Source organism: Pezoporus flaviventris, unplaced genomic scaffold (genome assembly GCF_033815535.1).
Source record: "Pezoporus flaviventris isolate CSIRO_AGI_PZ_B2104156 unplaced genomic scaffold, CSIRO_AGI_Pfla_v1 ptg000035l, whole genome shotgun sequence".
In the NCBI taxonomy this organism is placed as follows: domain Eukaryota; kingdom Metazoa; phylum Chordata; class Aves; order Psittaciformes; family Psittacidae; genus Pezoporus; species Pezoporus flaviventris.
In genome coordinates, this window is record NW_026892583.1 from 6147817 (window position 1) to 6172542 (window position 24726).

The window sequence follows — 24726 nt, forward strand, 5'->3', positions numbered from 1 at the left end:
ATCAGAAGGTCAGGTGGTAACACTGAATATCAATAAAAAGATTCCTTTGGCAAGCAATTCAACATTCCCATTACTGAGATGAAAGTAAAATTTTATTTTCTAGGTCTTGATATAGGCAAAGAAGTCTCCTCTATGCCAAACTCCTTGTGATCTCCATGCAACACTGATACAGCTGCGAAGACTTTAAAGGAATTTCCTTTTTTTTGAAAAACTATTTACATTCAAGGCCAAATCACAAACACTGTCACCCTAAGGAAGTAAGTTTTGCAGTAAAACTTGACTTGTGCTGAATGCCCAACAGTTGTCTAACAATTCATCCACAAGGTTGGAGTGCAATACAAAACTCACTACAAAAATCAGTTTCTATTCTTCATCTGAGTACTGAGAGGTTCACTGTAGTTGTCAGCGCTATAATAACATGGGTAAAGTCATTTTCTAGTAAATCAATATTGCCAGCTGGTACAGTCAGTTCACAGATACAAATGACTTCTACCCAGTGTAAAAGAGCCTAGCAACAAGCCTCAAAAAAAAAAAAAAATCTCAAGAGGCATCAACTTCTGAAGTCATCAGTTCCGAGTTTCATATGAATGTTGGGACCATAACAAAGTCAGGTATCCAATGTGTTGACTTCTTTGGAGCAGAAATAATGCACAACTTTTGCATTTGGGTATCGAGCAAATGCACTGTAAAGAGACAGAACACAAAAATTAATTGTCAATAAAGACAAAGTTTTCCTTGTTCAAACAAAAGCATCCAAGTTATACAGAATCAGAACTAGATGCTTACATGGAAGTGACACTTTCTTGTTTGAATTACAGCCCAAATACACTCCTGAGAAACCCAGACAAAATATTTATATGGACATATATGCATATTTAATTATATGCATTAATAATAAATATTTTCATTAATAAATTAATATAAAATTAATAATTTCATTATTATTGCATATTGCATATGCAAATTTAAAATCCAATGCTACATGCTATATACTAACAGCAAAAAAAATGAATATACACAGCAATAAATATAATCAGGCTTATGTTCATTAAAATGTCCTGGAAAAAGAATCTTTCCCTATCATTGTGAATGCTACTGATATGACAGAGGGTTCACATCAAATAGATAAACAATAAATAAGTCGTGTGGCATTTCACTGGAGTTCAAAGAGGAAAAAGGGCATATAAAATCTGCTTTCTATACTAACCCATAATTACCTACTAGAAGTAGTAGGTATCAAGTGAATTAGTTCTACTAATAGATGTCTAAGACAATTAGGCTACAATCTGTAAATCAGCCAGGCAACCACAGAGCCATCAGATATAGAAAACTATTACACATATTTCTTCCTTTGAGATTCTTTATATCATCCTTTTAATTCTAGTTAAGAAGCAGGTAGTAGGCAGTGTTTGTAGAAAATTTTCCAAATTCAGTGGAGAATCAAAGTGATTTTCCACCTTGTAGAGTTGTGAAGTAAGAAGTCTTACGAGTTTCTAAAGTGAATTTTTTCTCCTTTACTGAAAACAGTATTAAACTCTTGCAGTAAGCTTCATTGACTAAAGCTCTGGTGTTTTCCCAGCGACTCAGCTGAGCTATGTAATTTGTAATTCAAACACTTCTGAAGTGTCTCCCTCATACTGCTGTTTTCTCCATGTATATACACATTCTGAGTTCTGCAACAAGTTTAAGTGTACCAGATTCACATCTGACTCAGTTTCCCAAGCTTTAAGGTATACACTCTCTCACCTGTTACCTATCTTCTTTTTACATACAGTGCACACCTTCTCCTCGGTAATAATGCACTTCACTTGCTGATGCAAGATCCTCTCCTCCTGGACCTACAGAAAAATAAATAACAAATTAAAAGACATTCCTCAAAAAACAATGCCACACCACAGCTCCCTTCTAGTCTGGTTAAACTGAAAACTGTCATAAGGTTTAAATGCCAGTGGCTATGTCTACATTAATAAGTTGTATAGCACAAAAGCAGCAGGTCTGTAGAGAAGAGCAGGTGGTATTAACCAACACCCAAGCTATATGAATTGTAGGATTTTACTTTCAACTAGCCTGGTTCACAAACCAAGGCATTCTAACCACTAAGGAGTGTTCAGATGAACTACAGAACTGCATCACCTGCTTTAGTTTATTTGAAAAAAGTAAAATATATATATATGTATATATACACATACAAACACACCAGAGCACAACGAGTCCAAAAACTCACAGCAAAGACACACACACCATCCAAACTAAAACCAACGCTCTCACCACTGTTGGAAAGGGACATTCAACCTACTTGATGCACATCTATGCATTTCAGGTGCACTACAGCGCCATCTACAGGACGATACGCTGCATAAGGAAGACTTCATACTGAACATGATAGGTGGTGGGTACGTACCCTCAGAAACTCTGAATGGAGAAGATTCTTGAGTACTTGATTAAATCTTTTCTTCTGAGCATTTTCTTCAAGGACTTTCTCTAAGAAGATTCGAATCTCACTTATCTGTGTATTTGCTGGGAGCAGGTTTATTGCCTGGAGCAAAATATACTTAGTTAGGAAAAATTAAGAGGAATAGAGAACAAAATAGAACAGAAATTGACACATTTAGGTTCACACTGCTACATTCTGTTCACTTGCTTACTCAAGTACTTTCACCTTTTGCTAACAGGACAAACTGAGTACTAACAAGTGTTTCTTACCTTGGTGGTATCCAGTTTGCTGTGATGCAGTTCCAAAACCTGCAGAGCAGCCTGCAGATTGGCTTGAGGTTCTAGCACTTCCATCTTGATTGGTCCCAGGCAGTGAACACTAGGTGGGGAGAGATACATCCGGAGCAATGACAGGTAGACCTGTTGAATACGAAAGGAGAGTTCTGACACCACTGCACCAAAAGTGACAGTGCTGGTGGAACCCAGCAATGATACTAGTAAGTTGTACTCATGCTATTCAAAATTCTTGAAACAACAAAAACTGAAAAGTCCCAATGATGTTCAAGGCCTTTTAATTGCATTCTTCAGTAAAGATTTTCTACAAAAGCAGTTTTAATTACACCTTCCTCATTTATCTTGCCCAATTCATTTATAGCTTTCAGAAACTGACACTTCATTGCTCTTTATCATTAACTTTTCTGTAGATGCATGGGGAATATGCACACAGCATTTTGTCTTCTGAATTCCATCAGAACTTTAGCTAGTGCACACTCCAGTGATACAGCAACATTCTCAACAAATAAAAAAAAAAAAAAAAGAACAAAAGAAACTAAGCAAACAGAATCATCTAACAATTCCTGAATTCCAAGACGTTATACATAGTTTCCCATTCACCCTCACAAACCCTGAAAAAAGTCAATAGAGAGCAAAAAATTTAAAGTCCCTAAACATGGTAGGAATGGTCTAATTCATTCTTAATGAAAAGGAAGACTGCAAAGATGCAGCTACTTACATCTTTGTTGCCATCTTTGTTTCTGTCATAATGTTTATGGCAGTAGCTAGAACAGAGAAGAACCAGATGAAATGCAGGGAGTTTTGGAAGCCAGAGAATCAGTCCACAGAAATTAACATTTATTTGGTTTGATTACTAAAGCCATCCAATTTAGGTGACTGTATATGCAATTCTGACTAATTAATCAGGCTGCACAACAAAATGATGCCATTTACTCTGAATTACAATGCTGAGAAAAGGGAGGTTTTGTGCAAGTCTCCCACTCCTATCAGCTTAAAAAGCTTTAATCCAGAATCTAAATTTAATGCCTCTTCAAACAGAAAGGAAGCAAAACACCACACACAAGTTCACAATCTAAGGACAAAGAAACAAACAAAACAGGAAACCCTTACTTTTCAGCCATGTTGGTGTCCTTCAAAATATGAACATAAATAAACAGAGCTTGCTCATGCTTCCCCATACGACCCAAGAGCAGAGCACGTTCTTCTAGGAGACCTAGTGATAAACACAAAGGATTAGTCAATACCTACATGGAGAAGTGATAACATAAGCTCTACTAGTGACCAGACTAACATCAGGAACTACAAAACTGTAGTCTAAGCACAGGTTAAAGTTACATCAAGACTGTATTTCACACCAGTCTCAGTAACATTTTATGAATTTTCACGCAAGCTTAAGAAACATCAGACTTCACATTTGTTGAGTAATTCACGCTTATCAAAAGGTTAAGCTAAATATTTAAGTGATGGAAGATGCCACAATGTCTTAGGCCAACTGTTACAGGAACCCTGCAGAGACTGGCAAACCCAACTTTGCCAGCAAAAAGAGTTAATATCCATACTAGCAGCCTACAACTACAGATACAGCCATCTCTGTTTCTAGTTACCATGATTCTACAGTAAGTGAGGAGGTTTCATTGTACAATGCAAATAGGGTTTATTTAACCTATGGAAACTGAACTCACCATCAAAGGGGAAGTCACTGATTAGTCTGCTTGGCTCATACCAGCTAGACTTCTCCAGAAAAAGTAGAAGCTTTTTCCGGTAATCCCCCAAGTCTCCTCCTTCCTCCCCAGCAGGCACTGGTGTTTTATCTATATGGAAGAAAGCAACATAAGCTACAGTATTACAATCATTTCACAACACTAGCACACAGAAGATGACAAACAAATCATTACAAGCAACCAAAAGCTGATGAAGCTGTTAGATGGGCTGGGATTCCAGTGCACCTGCCAAATTACTTTGGCTCCTTATAACACATCGAATGGCCAGTTAAACAATAGACTCACTTATTCAAGACCCTTCCCTACCCTTAATATGCAACATTCAGGGAGCATTAGCTGCCATTCCACTAAATCATGAACCAAGTGTCACTTGCTCCCTCTAGGGAGGCAGTAAATTAGACTTCCCTATAAACCCACAAATTTTGTTGTTCCATTTCCCTCATCACTTAGAATATCTTCTGGGTGTTAACAGGGAAGGCTTACAGCAAAACACTGTGAAGGCTCCCCTGTGCTGTCCCATGCCCCTGGTCTTCCCACCAGAAAAATCTAAACATACCTGGAGGGAAAGAATTTAGATATTCTTTCATCAAGGCCTGCACTTTTTCACAGTACAGCTGGATCAGACAGTTATGGAAGTCTGCACCAGTTTCTTCCCAGACATGAATGATGTGCTCCTGTAAATGCATGTTCAGGTTCAGTTATAGTTGCTTCCTATGGGAAGTAATTTATTATAAGCAAGTAACAGTTCCATGCTTGCCTCTACCAAGCTTGACTTCAGGATTTCATATACTTTAAGTATTTTCTCCTGGTACAACTTATGGCAAAGCTAGCATTCCCTGAGAAATGCATCAGCCTCCAACACCTGGAGAGCTAAAGCCTTACATGTAACATGTTCTACTGAATGAAGTGCACTAGGAGAGATTGAGTTCTTACCAGATAAGGAATAGTCAAGCTTTTGAAATTTTCTATCAAGAAACTGAGCACTTTGTCTCGTGGCAAAGCTTCCACTTCAGGGAGGTCTTCTGTAAATATCTGTTAAACAAAATTTCATTCATGGAAGGGTGATTTTTTGTTTGTTTGTTTTAAATTAAGTACCACAGTGTATTTTCTCTGAGGCACTGAAGCCCAGCATATCATCATCCATGTCCAAAGAGCAAGCACAGAAGTACAAGAAGTTCAGGCACTCAGAAGCTATCTCACATCTAAAAGAATTAACAAACATCCCCCCTTCTGCCTCAGTTAACACTCCTTTTACAGTGCCCAATACCTCCCAAATACAAGGAGTCAATTCTGTGCCAAAGAGGAAAAGGAAAATAAGAAAGGGAAATTAACATTTGACTTCTAAACATTCAATCAGGCATTTGTGCAAAAAGCATGACATAAAGAACGTTAAATGTTGTAGCAAAATAGCCACTTACTACAAAACAGTATTCCAAAACCAGAAAAGCCTAAGAAAAATTGAAAGGCTGTCCAGCTCTACTTACTGCTAATCCTACCACATTACTGAACATAGAAAACATAAATTATATACTCATATATACTTATGCCAGAGAGAGACTCTTCATCAGTGACTGTAGTGACAGGACATGGGAGAATGGGTTTAAACTTAAACAGAAGTTCAGGTTAGATATAAGGAAGAAATTCTTTGCTTTGGGGGTGGTAAGGCACTGGAACAGGTTGCCCAAAGAAGTGGTAAATGCTCCATCCCTGGCAGTGCTCAAGGCCAGGGTGAACAGAGCCTTGGGCAACACGGCCTAGTGCAAGGCATCCCTGCTCATGGCAGGGGGGTTGGAACTAGATGACCTTAAGGGCCTCTCCAACCCAAACCATTCAGTGATTCTATGATTGGATTTAGCATTAATACATGGCTTCTTACACTGGGTACTCCAATTCCATACAATGCATTAAGTATCTTAATGGCAAGGTGCCTGTTTCAACCACACTTACTTTCAGTCCATCTTCAGGAAAATCTCTTAGCACCCAGACAGAGTAGGAAAATACCAAGTGCAAATTCTCTGTGCCTGGAATATAAAAAGCAGCAGTGCTGAATGTTAAAATCCTAAAGATCTACCTAGTCCAGAGGAGGGCCATGAGGATGATCAGGGGACTGGAGCACCTCCCATATAAAGACAGGCTGAGGAAGTTGGGGCTGTTCAGGCTGGAGAAGAGAAGGCTGCGTAGAGACCTCAGAGCAGCCTTCCAGTGTCTGAAGGAAGCCTATAAGGATGCTGGGGAGGGACTCTTCATTAGGGACTGTAGTGACAGGACAAGAGGTAACAGGTTAAAACTTAAACAGAGGAAGTTTAGATTGGATATAAGGAAGAAGTTATTTACTGTAAGGGTGGTGAGGCACTGGAATAGGGTGGCAACGCACTGGAATGGGTTGCCCAAGGAAGTTGTGAATGCTCCTTCCCTGGCAGTGTTCAAGGCCAGGTTGGACAGAGCCTTGGGTGACACGGTTTAGGGTGATGAGTCCCTGCCATGGCAGGGGGGTTGGAACTCAATGATCTTAAGGTCCTTTCCAACCCTAACTATTCTATGATTCTATTCACAACACAAGCAGATGCTTTCAGAGCCAGCAGAATATAATTTACAGAATCCCCACTCAAGTCTGGCAAATCACACATTCCAGCCTATAGCCACAATTTCATTACTTTGCAAACATGATTTCAAGCAGAAACAAGAATTAGCTAATACACTGACCACCACCAAATATAAACAATTCAGACCAAAACCAAGCTCAGTTGTCTTAATTACATTTCAAAAGTCTTCCCTTACAATATTTTTATTAGGGTAGAAAAAGCACTGTCCTTTTCACTTCTGCAATTTCCTTCAGTCCATTTCCAGCCTGCCAGCCTAATGACTTCTACAGCAAATGGCCAAATACTTCATACCAGTAGTAAAGAAGCATCCTAGTTCTGAAGTAACTAGCACAGAAAGCACTTGTTAGGTAAAAACTCCTCAGCTTTTAAGAAAACTTAGGACCTGCTTCTTTAAAAGAACTTTCATTTGGACCATTTGCTTCACAAAGTTTATAAAACATATTAGGAAAACATGAGTTTCTCCTTACCCTCCTGATCAGAAATACTGAAACACTGCCTGAACAATGCAGCAACACAACTACGCAAGAAACGGAAAGTTACACCAACCCTCTAAAAAGGCAGCCATTGTTTGCCTTCCTTCATCCCACAATATCATCAGGAGTAAGTTATTTTTAAATGTTTAAAACAAGCAGCATCTTCATAGTAGCAGTATTTTAAAAACCAGAAGATGAGCATTATGAAGTAAAAACAACTAAACTAGCTCCCAGAAAAGCCAATTGCAAAGTTTCAGAAACAAAACAGTGACTTGGCAAATGGTACCAAGGTCATGGGCCTGAATTTTGCTAAACTTTAATTAACTTTTTGAATTAATAAGGAATTATATGGTAATGGATTTGCTAGCCTGAGAAAATTTAAATACACGACAGGACAAGTCATGGGAGTAAGTTCTTACGTAGAACAACAGACAAAGTCTTAACTCCTTATAAACAAGTGTGAGATTAATTAGAATACCTCCTTTCCAAAGCACTGATCAAATTGTCTTTGCTAAAATCATAACCAAATCAAACACGAAGTTACAACCTACTTAAAACACTCAGGATGGCAGGAGAAGAGGAACTCCTCAAGTACCTACCAAAGCTTATAGATCAGAATGCTAAAAGGCCAACACTGCATCCCACCACAAAACAAAACAGGCTTTTTCAGCACGTAAAATTCAGCTGCATGGGCACCACACTGAAGGACAGAGGCAAAGATGTTTTGTGCTGCTAGAATTAAAGAAGACACAGAATTTCTAAACATTCCTAGCAACAAATCCTTAATTTGAGTTATAAGAGGCAAAAGTTCTGCATATTTTAACAGATAAAGAATGGTATAATACACAAAATTATCCACTACCCAATCAAATACATAATTCTGATGTGCCCAGATAAAGTGTATTTTTGTTGGACATGGCCAATCACAGAATTAACAATTAATATTTGCTTTGATGCAATAAACACTAAGTGCTTACTCTGTTGACACATGGGAAGTATCAAATCCAAATCAGTAATACATACTTGATGACTTAACAGACCACAGCTACAAGCCTGGAGGAATTTTCTTCTAATTACCTGGGAACTATTTAAGAACATTTCATTAAATGCCTATAAACCTAAAGGCAAGACATGACTAAAGGAGAGTTTCTACTTCATTCAGACTGAGAAAGCAACTCAAAATACATCTCGCATAACTAAATTTAAAAGATAATTTTTCTAAAAATCAATTATTACTTAGATTAGAAGTTCATACCAACAGAAGCCTCACTAAAGGACAGGGGAGAGTGAACAGCCTGAAGAAACCCTATAGTCTGAAATACTAGATCATTATTTAGATCAATCTAAACACAGAAAACGAAAACTTCATATGGGATTCTTCATCTCTGGAAAGATACTACAAGCCCCAGCAACTGGGAGTTAAGACCCAGAAGTTAGACTTTCCTTTTGTCAGTGATGGTAACACTGGAAGAAATCTGAAAATACTGCAGCACATCTTCTAGAAATGGAAATTTTTTATCAGAAATAAGGAATGTTTTCAAATAAGATAATCAAGTTTTAACAAGATGATCATAAACTTATTCTTGAAGCTGCATTATTCAAGAAACCAGACAAGATGACAATGATACCCTTTAGCTTAACAGCCTCTAGAAAGCTGCTGAACAGTAACATAACCGCTGAGCCCAAGAGTGTAACACCTTCATAAAAACAATGCTCTCCTTCATACTCACCCAAATGCTGCAGATACTGCACTGTCCTCTCATGACCCTTCAAAGGTGAGTTGGCTTTCTTTGATTGATCCACCAGTACCTGTAATGCTTTTAGAACAAAAAAAAAAAAAAAACAACACATTAATTCCTTTGCAGCTGTATTATTCCAACCTGAAACACGAAACAAGACCATTCTTCCTGTTCTGCTACCAGAGACAAAACAAACTTCTGTTTTAATCACACATACCAAACAGGTAATAGGAACAAAGAGTGATTTAATCACAGGACAGACACAGAAACAAAGTCTCTTCAGAATATTGCCTGCTCACTGAAGACAAAACTAGGAATACATGCTCCTATCCCTTTTTTTCTCCCCACCCCAACCTCATACCTACCTTTCTCATGCAGACCCTTCTTCTCATATAGTATTATCAGCTCACTATATTTGTGTGCCTTCTTTAGTACGTGCTCACTCTCTTCAATATGGCAGTGATTGTTTTCCAGACGCAGCAGTGGTGCCACCAGTGCTACATTTGTCTGCAAGCAAAAAGCGAGTGCTTAAACATACTTTTAAAGTAAACACACTTCTTATGCTTAAAAGTACAAAACATGAGTTGTAAGGGGTAGGCAGGGGTGAAGAGAAAAATAGAAAAGCAGCAGCCTCATAGCATAAGAAATGAGTTTAACATCTTTCAGGGTCAGGCTGGATGGGGCTTTGATCAACCTGGTCTACTGGAAAGTGTCCCTGCCCATAGCAGGGAAGTTAGAACTAGATGATCTTTAAGGTCCCCACCAACCATCCTGAGTCTCAGAGCAAGGCCATCTTCATTTCCACAATTTGTTGGGACAGAAAAAAAAAAAAATATATATATATATATCAGAGCTATTCCCCTTCAAGAACAGAGATCAGCCTTAAATAAAGCTAACAGCAAAGACTGTCCTTTCCTGTATTTAACAGTACAAGGCAACACGAGAAGTATTCATGAGAACTTCAAAATACTCAGGCCTGGCCATATTGTTTTGACAGAGGCAGTGACCAGAAACAGACACATGTACTTTATTCCATGAAACTACTTCCTGACCAGTAAGCAACCTAACTGACACCAAAGTTTCACAGATCATTTTTAGACCAAAGACAGGTGGTTGTGTGAGAATTTCTGAAGTAGCTCACTATCCTTATTCTTAAGTGTTTTGACCTGAAATTCCGTCAGACTTTGCACGGTAAAGGAAAGGCCTCTAGGTCAGTCAGAAACTTACATGGAGGTAACACTTTAACAAGGTGGTATCAATGATTTGTAACAGCTTCTTTTTGGATTTGATAGTGGGTGTTCCTTCCATGAGGGGTGAGGTACTAGACTGATGGTCAGAATCATTTAGCTTCTTTACCAGCTGACTTCTCTTCTGCAGGACATCAAATGAAATTTTAACAGGAAAAAGCCACAAGATTTTCCCATCCCACCTCAGCAAATACAACCCAACAAGTAAAAATGCTAAATTAAACCAATTTAATAACTTGGTTTAATCAACTGTTTCCTAAAGAATTTTTATTGCTACTAACTATTCAACACATCATCTTTCCAATCACATTCAAGTGTATAAATTTGTTTTGCAAATCTGTAGTTCTGCAAGATGTTCAGAGTCTTGAGAAAACAGTCAGAAGGAAACTCTTAACCTAAACAGACACATTGTAGAGAAGTCAAGAGACATTTAAAACATTTGGAACACACTTGAGGTTTTGAACTACTATGCACAAAAAACTATCTTCCTTCAGCCACAAGCTTCCTTTCAGTCTAGTAAGAATGACAACAGAACAACTCAGATTCCAGTTACAACAAAACAAAGGGTATAGGAAATTACAGTACCCACTACCCTCCTGTTTCACCTTTTAATGCGTGCTTTTGACCTGTCTCCAGGATAGGGTGCTCTCCCAAAAGTCATCAAACAAAACCTGAAGATCAAGATCTCAAGTCCTCTTCAGAAGAGTACTGGAAATAAACTACCGGACTCGTTCACATCTGGTCCATAAGTCATGATGTCTCCCCCATATCTGTGGGGTACCTCGTGTCTTCCAGTTCCCCTGCTTTCCCGGGAGCTTCTGCCATTGTTTCCAACCATAAAGACAGCCCATTAAGGCTAGCATGACAGAGCTGGAGTAGGCATACTGCCTCCTGCACAAAGTTTGCTAAAACTAAATAACCCTGCTCTTAAAACAGATACAGGAGCACTCACCTGAGTTAGGTAGTCTATCAGAGCTAAATGTGCCTTCTCCAGCTCTGCCCCTGAGAGCCCTGGCAGTGGGTTGGGATACTGTAGCTGTTTCCTGTAATCTGTGGGCAGGAGATCAGGATACAGACCCATCACATGAGTGGGATCTAAGCAAAAAAATAACTAGTATTAGTAACCATTCATGACATTATTTTTGCAAACTCCTTAAATGTGTGTAACCTTTGAGCAAGCTTAGCTTTTTAACAGTGCTGTTTGTCCACCTAACAAAACTGGCTTATTACAGAAAAGAAGTTAAAACAAAGTAAATCTAGGAAGAGGACTGATTCAATGTCCAAGCACAAGTTCCAAGCTGTGTGCTGGCAGAAACCTTGCAGAATCTCAACATTACCAGCTCTGACAGTAGGACAGGATTTCTAGGAACAAGTAATGTTTAAGATTTACTGTGCTTTTGAAACAGGAATTGAATAGCACCATCTTAAACTAATGAGCAACCATTTTCATAGTTTAAACCAATTCAAAATTACTGCCGTCTATCTTAAGTTCAAAGTATTTTGAATTCTCAGTCCTTTTCCTTCACTGTAGCTTCCCAAAGTAAATATGAAATTAAGTGTCATCAAACCAACTAAAAGTTCTAGGTTTAAATGTACAAGGGATGTGCTGTCACCAATAAAAGAATCTCAGTCTAAAGCACTATGCTGTGGCATATTCCAGCCTTCATACTTCATTATCAGATGAATGCCTGAACCAAAGCAATAGTGACAGAGACTATTTTGACTTCCAAAACCACAGAAAAGTTTCTTGGCTTCAGAAATTGGTCCATTAAACAGTAAATAGAGTTAAGGGTCCTCAGTTTGGTCAAGTCCAATTTGAATATCAAATATTCAAATGTTCCTTATTTTTCATTCCAAGCTACAAGCAGGCTTTTGGCAGCTGCTGAAGCTCTCAACTTCAAGGGTCTGTGTACATGCTGTACACAGTGTAATAATAGCCTACAATACAAATACATTCTACACAAAGGGAAAATTCGTGATTTAACTCATTGACTGAAGTTGATTAAGTACTATAACCAGATTCCCAAAAATCAAAAGCTGAATAGTTGCCTAGGCTATTTGCCATTCACAGGGGACTGGTATGCACAAGACACCACTGCTTTAAAGCAAAACAGAAAACAAATAAAAAAACGCCACCAACGCAATAGTCTGTAAGCTTCATTTCTTTTCAAACCTAGGTATCTCAATGCCAACCCAAACATTTACCTGTACCAAGCTTGGCAAAAACTTGCATGGATTCATCAAAGCGCTTCTGGCAGAAAAGGTTGAAGGCAAAGAGGTTCTTTATGTGGTGAATTTGTTGTCGCTTCTCACTATCTGAATCATCCTTCATTTCCTACACACATACAAATTAACAAACATTAAAAACTCTTGAGCCTCGTAAATGAGAAGGAACTCGGTAGAAATGAGTATTATCCCTTTGGACAGAGTAAGAAAAAAGATAAACTTCCAAAGTGAACACCTCTGATGGTGATTCTCAGATCTTATGCTTACTGCGTCACAATGATAACCTTGAAGGTCTGAAAGCTACTTCTGGTTATCTTCTACGCTCACTCTACCACAGCAACTACCTCTTCACCCATTTGCTTTTTCAAATTTTTTTTCAAGTTAGCAATACAAAATGCAATTAATTCATTTTATGTAGTTCCAGGAAAGTTTCCAGAAACCAGAAAAACTTAAAATAGCAAGAGCAATATAATTAAACCTGCTTCAGCATCTCTAAGAAATTGTTATTTTCAAGGAGTAATATGGAGGGCCATTACAAAACAATGATCATTTGACAAAACAAAACAGACAACTCCAAGCAAAACTGCTTACGAGCAGCCCAAAGTCAGCTACACTTCAAAGTCTAAAAGAAGGTAACCAACTAAACAGATATGAGAAATAGTCTTGTATGTGGAAGGTTATCTCAAAATCTAAACCATAGTAGATGAACATGGAGAATGGCAGCACAAAACCAAAACTTCAGTCAAAAAAAGACTAGAGTTTACCAGTTTGTGCAAAGTGGACAGTAAGAAGATTAAACTCTCTGGACTAGCTACAGTAAAGTAGAAGGCAAACATCCTTCTGTGTGCTTTTGCACAAGTGCAAGTACTCACTGCTAACTGCAAAGCCAACTCAAATTGCTTGTCCTGCAGAAGCTGCTGGATCTGTGTGGCTATGGACACTGGAATAAGCCGCCAAACGAAGTGATTACTTGCCACATATATAATATTTGTGCTGTAAACAAAACAAAAAGGTCGGTTACTAAGAAAGAAGCAATACCCTATCTGGAAAAAACAATCCCGGTCAATACACACATGGCTACACACAATCAAGTTACAAGGTTAACTTGAGCAATATTGCAAAGCAGAAAGAAGAATGTATCTCCAGTAATCAGAAATTCCCAAAGACACTCAACTCTGTCCTTCACTCCTCAAAGTATGGCCTCCACTTGAGGAGCTAAGGGAGTTAGAAAAGCTCTTCCTCTCTCAGTTTTTCAGAGTCCTACTAAACACTCAAACAGCACAACAAAAGTAATAATCAGTTACACTCAATACCCTCCAGAGGTGATGAAGCGTGGTCTCTGCAGCTCAATACTCTGTACCAGCAGCCGGGGCTCAAAAGTACGGATCTCCACATACCTCGGCAAAACAGCAATGATGTAGGGAGGCTGGTGTTCTGTTAATGAAAAGAATGAAAAATGTAAGTTGTGCTCTCAACCATTCCTCGAAATAAGTCATGCCTTAAAGAGAAACGTATCCCTTTTTGCTTATTAAGAAAAAAAATCAGTGCCCAACACTGACAGCAATTTGCTAACAGAATACTACCATGCTTTTTACTCATCTTCCAACACCAGGAATTTCTGTGGCACTCAAGTGCCCAGGAGAACTACAATGCTTTAACACATTACCTTTCATTTCATATCTTGGCCCTTTATAAAAGACATGCAATATGCTTGTTTTCTGAGGAGACAGGCATACAGACTAAAAGCAAAGAAGGGGAAAAAACAAAAATGACATGAGACCCTCTATAGAGTACAACTTGAAATACTTTAGGAACTCTGACTCCAAAACCAGATAGTTCCTAAATACTGGGGATGTCAATTTTGTCATATACAAAAGAGTAAAGAAGCAAAATTCTCCAATATCAAAATTCTCTGCTAATTCTCACCCATGGCTATAGGAATATCTGTCCAATTCAAGGCACATTTCTGAGTACAGACCCCTTCTTCATTGAGCACAACTGTTAGATCATCTTGGCCAACTGCAACTTTTCCATCTGCTACAGGAGCTACCAATGGTTCCAGCTGCTTCCCTGTGGGAAACAGTTCTTTGATGGATCCTTTTCCATCCACCTAGGATGATAAAGAAAACAAAAAGGCTGTGCTTCAAAATAACCTTTATTTCAAAGAAGTATAAGACCAAAGCCAAAAATCCCCAAAAGGAATTTACAACCCAGACAACTCACTAACAGAATAAGTGCAATTTTAAAGAGTAGCAATAAAATTTTCAGCATATTATCACTTACCTGGCTTATACATCATTTGGAAATAAAAAATTACTACTTTTGTGTCTGAGACGATATATTCCTTTTACTATAAGCATAGGTGAGCACATGTATCACTGATTGATTGATGGCTTGGCTTTGCAAACAAAGATTTGGGAAGGGCTTTACCCACGCTTACTACAAGTGCGATGATGACTAAAAGGGCAATGTGGGATAGACAAATCCAGTTGGAAAAAAGGCTGCTTGGTCATTCAGGATGTTTCTGAACAAGACTGTCATCTCCTGGGTCAATCTTGAGCAACCAATGCTGTGAACCGCCTGCATGCAGGGTTGGGTCTGCAGCTTCCAGTGCCCCTTGTCACCTGCCATTTCATCCCATGCCTGTCGCTACAGGGCTTTGCAAGTGTGAGTAAACCCTTCGAGCCTGCACAGTGGATTTTTTAGGTGAGGCACAGCATACACCAAACTGGTCCTACCCTTTACACCTGAGGTTTATCTGCCAGGGCCTAGCTAGCTAGGACGGTGACAGCAAAGTCCTCAGGACGCAGGTTTAGTTAGAGTGTCCTTCTCTTAGATGGAAGGCCTTACAAGGCTAGAAGAGCTCCATCTGCCTGGGTTTGAAGTTAGGGTTTTCCTTCTCCTAGGATGGTTGCCCGAAGGCTAGTGTGAAGATGGCTTGGCTTCGCGAACAAAGATACGGGAAGGGCTTTAACCACGCTTACGACTGAACGCCTCTAAGTCAGAATCCCACCTAGACGTTTTACCCTACTGATGTTGCACTGTTGCGACACTGGTCGCTTGAGATGGACCCAGGAGATGACAGTCCTGTTCAGAACATATATCATACAGGGATATAAAATGCATAGCACAGCATCAACATCAGTTATAAGTGTCTAAATCATTATAAATCAACAGCTAGGCAGCAGCAAACAATACCATAAAAACGTGGGGAGGGAGGGTGTCCCTATTTAGTGAAACAAAGCCATTCAAACATGGGGCAAGTCAAGCACCAAAGCCAACACTTGGACAGCAAGTCTCCACTGTGGTTGCTTGAGCAGCTGCACAACAACTCATACCACTAGAATGGTGGGCATCAACATCTAGGAGCACACTGCAGAAAGGCATTACTTTTGTGAGCAGTGTCAGTTTGAACTGACTGTAGAAATTACTGTGCAGTTTTCCTGCTGACTATAGATCAGCGTTTCTACCCATATACGTACATCTGCACATGAGTGGTGCACTTCATCCCATTTTCGTATAATATCAGCAGAAGCCAATTGTAAAGGAAGAAAAAAAAGAATCAAATATAGCTGTCAAACAAAGCCTAAGTGGAAACTGTAATACTAAATTGATGACAGTAAGTTTAGAGACTTTCAAACTGAAACAACTACAGTTCAAAAAGAGAATGAAAAAATAAAAAACTGTTCAGCTCCACTGTTCACCAGGTAATATTATTGTATCTTTTTTCCCTTTTAGAGCTCTTCTTTCTTAATACATTAAGCAGACCACTGCCAAACAAAAATGCCATTTTTCTGCAACAGCTTCAAACACTCGTTTCAACAGCAATAAACAGAAGATCACTTTCTGACAAAACATCAGTTTAAAAATACAGCCTTTCCAAAACTACATACAGCAAATGTACCAGATGCTGGTTTTCGTAAATGCCTGTTAGCTAAAACCCTGAGCACAAGAGCAGCTGTGATAGTGTCTACTGCTCTCCAGATCTTCTTAGATATTGTATTCCAAATCCCAGTCTTACCCGTATTAGGTAATAGTCCCTCTTAAAGCCTACACAGATGGAGTTTTCACACCAGGCCATGGACTTGGGTACATCAGGTACACTGAAGTCCCCCTGAGGAAAACATAGAAAATGGGTTAAAATTGTTGTTACAACAGAAAAGCAAAAGTCAAATCTGGCAACAGAGAGTGTAACAGGCAGTACTGCTGCTGATAGTGTATTCCCTACCACAAATGCCTGATTTCTGCTGGTCAAGGAATAGCAGCATTCAACTAAAAGGCTAGATTTGTGCATAGTAAAGAAGCACACTCTTAACTTCCTAGAAAAGCAGCACAGCTGAAAAATTCTCTACCTATTTCTATTGGTTATTTTTACCATTCTGGTATTCAGAATTTCAGTTCCCTATGCTTGTCATCAACCTTCTGACTTGACAACATACATATAAAACTTTGAGTAGAAGCAGACCCAGTTCCATAGTGTTACTGTCAGGTATACATTTATAGAGGCTGCACACTAATACATTTCACTGACCTACAAGTGTACTACAACCAGAACGTGAAAATATAGAGCACAGCCTTTGATTTAACTTATGAAACTGTATTAATGCTGTTGTTATTTCAACCACATTATTTTCATTTTTATTTGCTGTTTCACTACTAAATCACTGCAGAACCACCCGGAGTCAATGCTCTGATAGTCAGCAGTGCCTCTGAGTAGAAAGGACTGCACAGCAAACAGTAAAGAGCAACTTCACTTCCAGTTGAGGCATGTTATGACTACAGAAACAACACAACTCACCTGTAGTTCATGGAACTCTCTGTCCTTCCAAAAATAAAGCTGTAGTTTCTTCCGCACTGCCACACACATTCTCAGCACCTCTTCCCCTGTATCTGACTGCTGTGAAAACAGACAGGCCTAAGTCATAATCACTCATAAACTAAGAGGCAAGTAAGATAAAACAAGGCCAAAAGAATCCTCAGCCTGAAGTAAAGCTGTCAGCTGAAGAGCAGCTTTGCTCATCCATATGAGATGGGCATCCCCTAAACAAGGACACACAGTAAGAATGGGGATGGGATACTTAAAAATGAAGTTTGACAGGGATTATGACACCAAGTAACAAAAAACAAAAGAGTACCAAAGACACACACACACAAACCAGAAGAAAAGTAAAGACCTATCAGCCCAGCCCTGAAAACTAGGATAAATAGCTTGAACTCTATGAAGTATAAGAGAAGGGATTTGGAACAATGCAAAGAATGTGTTATACTGACAAATAAAAATATTAATAGCTGTTTATTAGTCTAGCCTATTGGAAAAGTTTCCTGACAAGGAATATTGGCAAAGATAGGTGCCCGTCCACACAAACAACACGGCACTTTGAAAGCACCTTTAAATCTAGTCATTACAAAGACATCACTAATTTTAACACTTAGAAAACCTTAAGTACTTATTAGAAAATACTTAAAACTAACCTCCCATGGGACAAAGAGATAAAAAGTGATGAAGAGCACTAAGGCATCGCTTCTGATTATAACATGGATAGGCCGAGAAACTCACTTGGACAGAAATTAGATACTTAATAAACCACAGCATATGAACTGAGAATTGCTATACCTCATGGAATTATTCTATGGCCCGAATCCAACACAACTGCCCTGGGACTCCTTGGGCCAATACAGTTTAACAGAAATGGAAATGTAATAAAAACATTGTTTGGAGATGCCTGCCCAATGGAACCGGTAAGAGTTAGTACACTGGTGGTTTAAGAGAAGGGAATGGCTTTTATATTGAAGAGGATCTTTCAAAAAAATTAGTCAGTTAAACTTACTACAGGGTAAAAATATCTTTAAGTTTTGCATCTGGAGGTTAAATGCTATAATCACAACAGGAAAAGGAAGATACCTTATGAAGCACAGGAAAAAAAATTAAGGTGATTACATTAAAAATTGTTGCCTTAAGCAAAGCATCATCCAGTAGGTACTAATTTTAAAAAACGCTAGCACCCAAGCAACTTGCATGTAACACAAAATTAACAAACAATCTACAAAGAAACATAAAAAAGTTATCTTTATTACAAACAGTATATGTGCTATTGTGCTCCTCCCCTTACCTGAAGATCACAAGTGAAGAGAGACGCACCTTTTGCCTTGGAAACAGTGGTGATTTGTTGAAATGTCAACAGGTCATGGACATAAATGTTATTTTCTGGTTTAAACAAAAAACCTATTATTATTATTCAATATTTGATACATGTAGAGCTCACTGCTAATTCAAGTTAAGTTACCATATTTTATGTTCCATAAGAAAAAGAACTTGTGAAACTAACAGGTGCACAGAAGGAAAAGGAATGTTTTCCCAAAAGCTGAAAAGTGCTAAAGTACATTCAAATACAAGACAATAAATACAGAAAAGATGACTAACAGCAGCTTCGGTAAAATAACATGAAGGAACTGAAAACAAGTGCTAACCAAGCAGAGGAAGTGGGAGTGGAATGAACATCAAGCAGGCCAGAGTAGAGCAAGTTCATAATGGAAGATTGTATGAACAAAGACCATTTTGAACTGGCTCCTGAAATTAGTGGAAAGTGCACAACTGCAAATGGATGCTACCGTGGTCAAGTTTTGTATACACAAGGACGCAGGCAGCAGAGATCTATGCATGCTGGAGGTGGAAGAGCTGGGACGTGGGAGATCATGAAGAAGGGAGTAGCAACATAAGAAAAAAAAAAAAAAAAAAAGACATAGGAAGACCATAAGGTGAAACAAACACAGGCAGGGACAAGCAAACTGAGATCTTCCACAAGAGGGTACAAGATCACCATCTGCATATAAACTGAATTTGGTGTAACACATCAGCAGGAAATTTCATACATCAAACAAGTCTGGGCATACATTTTAGCTGCTATCATACTGCGCACATACATACACATGCACCTATGTATATATGTTTATGCACACATGCCAATACAAACAAACTATATATATATATATATATATACACACACACGCACACACATTGTAGTGCAATGTATTTTTTCATTTTTAATCACAAAACTCAGTGCTCATTCTTAGTTCTCCAAGCTGGCTTACAACAAGCAAGGCTGCTTCTCAATCTATGCTGCATAATGCTTCCTCTGCAAAGTGAAAAAGCCTAAATCCTACACAATGACTTTTTAACAAGTAGACTACTATGCAGGTGTATGGAAAGAGTGCCACATTCAGCCAAGTAACTGCATTGAGAAGAGTTCATTAAATATTCAAATGTTTTCTTCACTCACCTAATAGACTGACCAGAATTTTAAACTGAGAAACAACATGAATCTGAAATAAAGAATGCTATTAGTGACTCCACTCATAAACAAAACTTCTGAAAAAAGTTCAGTAATAGCCTATAAAAATGCATCTTAGATACTCTCAAAAATAATGACAGCAGCAAGACAGCTAGCTATGCAAAACCTTCCTCCAGCTATTGCAACCTCTTTCACTTAAACACAGTTTTTACAAGCTAGTACGTAGAGCTTGCAACTTAAGCTGGTAAAAAAATTATATGTGGCATGTTACTAGTACAAAAGTACTTCTAAAGGATATGGAGAGTATTACTGAAAGAGGCTGCATAACCTTTGGGATGCTTTCCTGAGTATCAAGATAAGCAATAAGTGAAATTCTCAAAAAGAAAAATATAGTAGGAACATTGGCAGTAGATAATCAGCTAATTCATTTCTAAACACCAGTTAAGAGGAATTACATTCATGTCTATAGCATTGTATCTAGGAACCAAATTATATATTACAGTCTGTTGGTGTATTAACATCATTTTAAAAAACAGTCTCAGTCAGAGCAGCCGAAGATTTACTGCAAACAGCATTTCCATAAGCCAAAAATAACAGTGTAACCTCCAATTCTATGCTTTCTGCTTTAGGAACCAAACCAAGTTTATTCCTGTTACGGGAAGAGTGGGCAAAAGTAACAGGCCATGCCACCTCAGAAGAGTCTATAGTTCTGGGGAAACTCATTGTTAAGCTTAGCAGAGATTCCAGAAGTACATTTGATATTTCATTTCTTGGCTGAAAACACTGGAAAATGGTCCCCGTGTCAAGAAGATGGTATTTCCTACCTGCTGAATCTTTTTTGAGAAGTTCTTGTTGGATTTCTCTAGTGTCACTTCAAACCTATTGCAACCTACCAGAAAGATTTGAAAGAGTATGTAACTGAAGTTGTCCTTCAGTTCATTACTATATCTTATACTAAATAGATTACAAAAAACTATGAAAGCAAACTTGGCCACTTAACCCTAGAAGAATGGCTCTTCTAAAATATCTGTGCTATCTTCTACATAGCCAAGTGAAAACTTAAGTTACATTTCTTGTATCCATCCAAGGGCCCCATCAATATTTACATTTTTGACCAGCTGGAATTTTAGATTACAAGAATTACATTTAAGTATTTTGAAGCCCAGAAATACAAAGATACCCATAAAGACTTTATCCACACCCATCAAATACCAACAATTTAAATTGCTAGGGAGCACATCACTGCAAAGTAGACAAGGAATAAGCAATACCACAAGGGTTTAGAAGGAGTTTTAGGGATAAAGACTTACAGACACTTTCTGATGACATAACCTCTCCTGGCATTGATGCAAAAAAGGGGGAGAAATTTACCATGTGAGATAAGACACTACAACTCAAGACTAGTATGTTCTGATTGGAGTAGATGGCCTACAAGTTTCAGAAAAAGCAAGCTGAATTCAGCGTCTAGAATCTAAGCAGCTACAAGTATCTGTCCAAGAGCTAATGAACTCGGAAACAGATGTTTGGGTCTTTCTCTCCTGTTCCACAATACACAACATAACAGTGTTAAGTAACATCAGTTTCTACATAATAGCAGATAATGCAAAATATAAATGTGTTCAGTGAAAATCAATTTTAACTAGACCAAAAATAGCATAGTTCTATTTGTGGCAGCTCTAAAATAGACTGAACACTTATGACTGTCAAAGATACAGGGAGAAGAGTGAACACATGACAGGACCAGTAAGGAGGGATCCCTCTTCCCCATGCCTTGATGTTTATGGACCCACTGAAGAAAGCTGCTCTTTCACTAATGCAGCCCTTCATTAACAGAAGACAAAGATCAAATATCTGGCAACTAGCACACTGCACTGCTTTTGCTCATGCTTGTGCACTGTATTCACAAAAATTACACTGACTTACTATAAATTCAAACATATGGAGACCTGATAAAACATATTTTAAAACAGAAAAAAAAAAAAAAGCTGATACTTCTTGCACATCTGATAAATGGTATGTACACTTTGAAAGATACCACATAAATATTCATTAAACTATGTAGGAAATAAAATCAGCAAATAAACATACTTTCGTTAACATCACTACAACCTCTTAAAGTGCAGGAAATAAAAATAACAACTTTTTCTGCCGTTCTTAAAATCAACTTACCTATGTCTTTCTTGATCCTGTAAAGCAGAAGATGCCCTTGTTTGGTACCAACAAGGAGCCATTCCTCTACAAAGACGGGAGAAAAAGAGCCTAATTATTTTCCACAAAGACTGCCCTTCCCAGCCAACTTAGATTTATCAGAACACTTGGAAACTCATTTCAAATACCAAAGAAGACTTCCTGCGGTGATTACAAGCATGTCTCCTTTCATCTCTCTGGTGGAAGTAGCTTTCATTCTCAGGAAAGGATGGCCAAAGATCAAGGAGTTAAACAGAGATTAGAGCCTAGACATCGCATCCTGCTTGTTGATACAAAGGTAAAGCAGCAAACCACTGCATCTTTTGTGAAATCATAAGAGGCAAACTACCATCTGCTAGACAGGAATAATGGGAAAAACTGTTAGGAAAAAAAAACCAGAGTTCCATGTTTGGGTTTGGGCTTTTTTTCCAATAGTTAAGTCTTTCAAAGAGCTCTCTGAAATAGTCAGCTATGCCTGGAAGGGCAGTAGCAGCTATGCTTAAGTGGCATCTGAATTGTATAGACAACCAACAGCCATTCAAGATTTACAAGAGAGAACCTTTTTATATACAAACTCTGCAGCAGTTTCAGACTCTTCCTATTTACAGCATTTCTAGCATAGAAAAATGCACGGAATCTTTACTGGGTCATGAAACATGACCGAAATTCTTATTCCTTGTTGAAAATCACAAAGGAAATAAACATACACAAATACTCCTTTCTACATCTACTACTCCCTCACTACCAAAGATACTTGTATTTCAATAAAGCCTTGTCTCCTGCAAGACCCTTCTTCCATTATTTGGAAGAAAGGTTGTAGAGACAGAATTACACCTCTTTTTACACAACCATGCTGCCACAGACCTGTGAGTTTAGACTTTTTCCTACTTCAGCAACATAAATGCTTTCAAAAATATATAGGATAAAAGCCTCAATACAGGAATAACTATCTTCATAACTTCTCTACAATTATAGTACAAACAACTCACATTTAAACATGGCGCTACTGTTCAGGTTACAGTGTTGTTCCAAGACAGAAAGGTCACAATTTCACAGTGTCTGGAGAATTTTTTTAATTGCCAATTTTGTGCATGATAGCACATCTGAAGGGAACTGCTCAGGCAGTCTGATCGAGCCTTATCATTACCACAGCCACACCTGACCAGACCAAAATCCTGACTGTCAAGTATGACCAAAAACATCACACGCGCTTATACACCACTAAGACACTCAAACAGATTCTAAACCCAAGACCTGAACACAACCACTGGCTTTCCAAGACAAGTCTTAGCCAAAACATAGGAAACGCTTTCTAGCGAGAAAGGCGCCGACCCACGGTTACAGCGCTGGAATCACGGCAGCTCTCGCACCACAGGGCTGCCGCTGGGCGGGCAGAGCCCCACCAGCGGGTCTCGGCCCGGCACCTGCTGCAGCCACCGGCGCCACCGCAACGAGCCCAGGTAGAGGGAGACACTCCGGCGCTACCCACAGGGTTCCCACAGCCGCCTCAGGGTGCAACCCCACGAACGGCTGACAGGGCGTCCCGGCAGCCCGGCGTCGGAGAGGCCCCGGCTCACCCCAGGCCGCCAGGCAGTCGATCTGCAGCGGCAGCTTCTCCAGGATCGGCACATGCTCAAAGGCGTCGTGCATGGCGGCGACTCCTCCAGGCCCGGCGGCGGCTCCTCCAGGCCCGGCGGCGACGGCGGCGACGGCGGCGACGGCGACGGCGGCGACGGCGGCACAGGCGCTGGGGCTGCGCGGCCGACGGCCCCGCGGAAGCGACGCTGCCACCACCCCGCAACTCCCCGCCTCTTCCGGCAGCCGCTTCCGCACCCAGGCCTCGCCCCCCGCGCTGGGCCCCGCCCCGCCTCGGCCCCTCAGTGCGCCTCAGTGCACAGTGAGGGAGCTGTCGCAGGCGGTGGTGACTGCAGATCGCACCGCGCAGTGCCCTCGGCAGCGCAGCACAGCACAGCGCAGCACAGCACAGCACACCACACGCTGGCCCCCCGGCAGTAGCAGCCTGCCGGCTCCTGGGGGCTTGAGCACTAAGGATGAACGGCGAGAGCCGCGGGGTGCGCTCTCTGTTCCCGACGGGCCTCTTCCCGCCCTGAAGCACCTTGGTACAGCCCTAGAAGGTGACAGGGTGCAAGACGCTCCTTTCGTCTTCCCGCGACATTGACCACCACTAGCCTAGAAGCTAAACTACCTAAACCAAACTAAAAATGAACGTGGTGCCAAGCTCTCCATCTCCAAAAGAGACCACTGTTGTAGAGAACTGGGAGTGAGGACGCTCTGTGCTGGGAGATGGAGCACAAGACTGGCAGAACAAGCACAGTACTCTTCCATCCAGCTTCTTTCCTGCTCAGGAATGAAACCTTCCCAAAGCACAAAACCATGCGAAGTCACATCCCCTTCACAGAACCGGAGCTGCAAATTGCCAAAGGAGTTACGGCCTGTATCTGGTCTCCTTGACACAGGACTCCTATGGAAGGAGGAGGGACATAGCACCAATTT

General features: G+C 39.7%; 1 protein-coding gene across 2 annotated transcripts; it reads right to left on the reverse strand.

Moving 5' to 3' along the window:
- Positions 1–74: 74 nt before the first annotated feature.
- VPS39 (VPS39 subunit of HOPS complex) lies at positions 75–23881 on the reverse strand. 2 transcript variants are annotated; one of them, XM_061462361.1, is made up of 26 exons: positions 23790–23881; positions 22195–22260; positions 21336–21362; positions 20850–20914; positions 20014–20056; positions 18847–18941; positions 17535–17633; positions 16758–16850; positions 14663–14846; positions 14050–14170; positions 13609–13729; positions 12716–12845; positions 11463–11605; positions 10491–10634; positions 9629–9770; positions 9255–9341; positions 6396–6469; positions 5382–5480; positions 5005–5122; positions 4410–4538; positions 3838–3940; positions 3446–3491; positions 2704–2853; positions 2402–2536; positions 1747–1838; positions 75–683 (listed from the first exon to the last, which is right to left on the reverse strand). In XM_061462361.1, the coding sequence occupies exons 1-26, from the start codon at positions 23860–23862 to the stop codon at positions 608–610; spliced, it is 2655 nt and encodes an 884-aa protein (XP_061318345.1). In that variant the 5' UTR covers positions 23863–23881; the 3' UTR covers positions 75–607. The 2 variants fall into 2 exon arrangements, with proteins under 2 accessions (XP_061318345.1, XP_061318346.1); XM_061462362.1 differs by lacking the exon at positions 21336–21362 and having other exon boundaries at positions 23790–23880.
- Between the last annotated feature and the right edge of the window lie 845 nt (positions 23882–24726).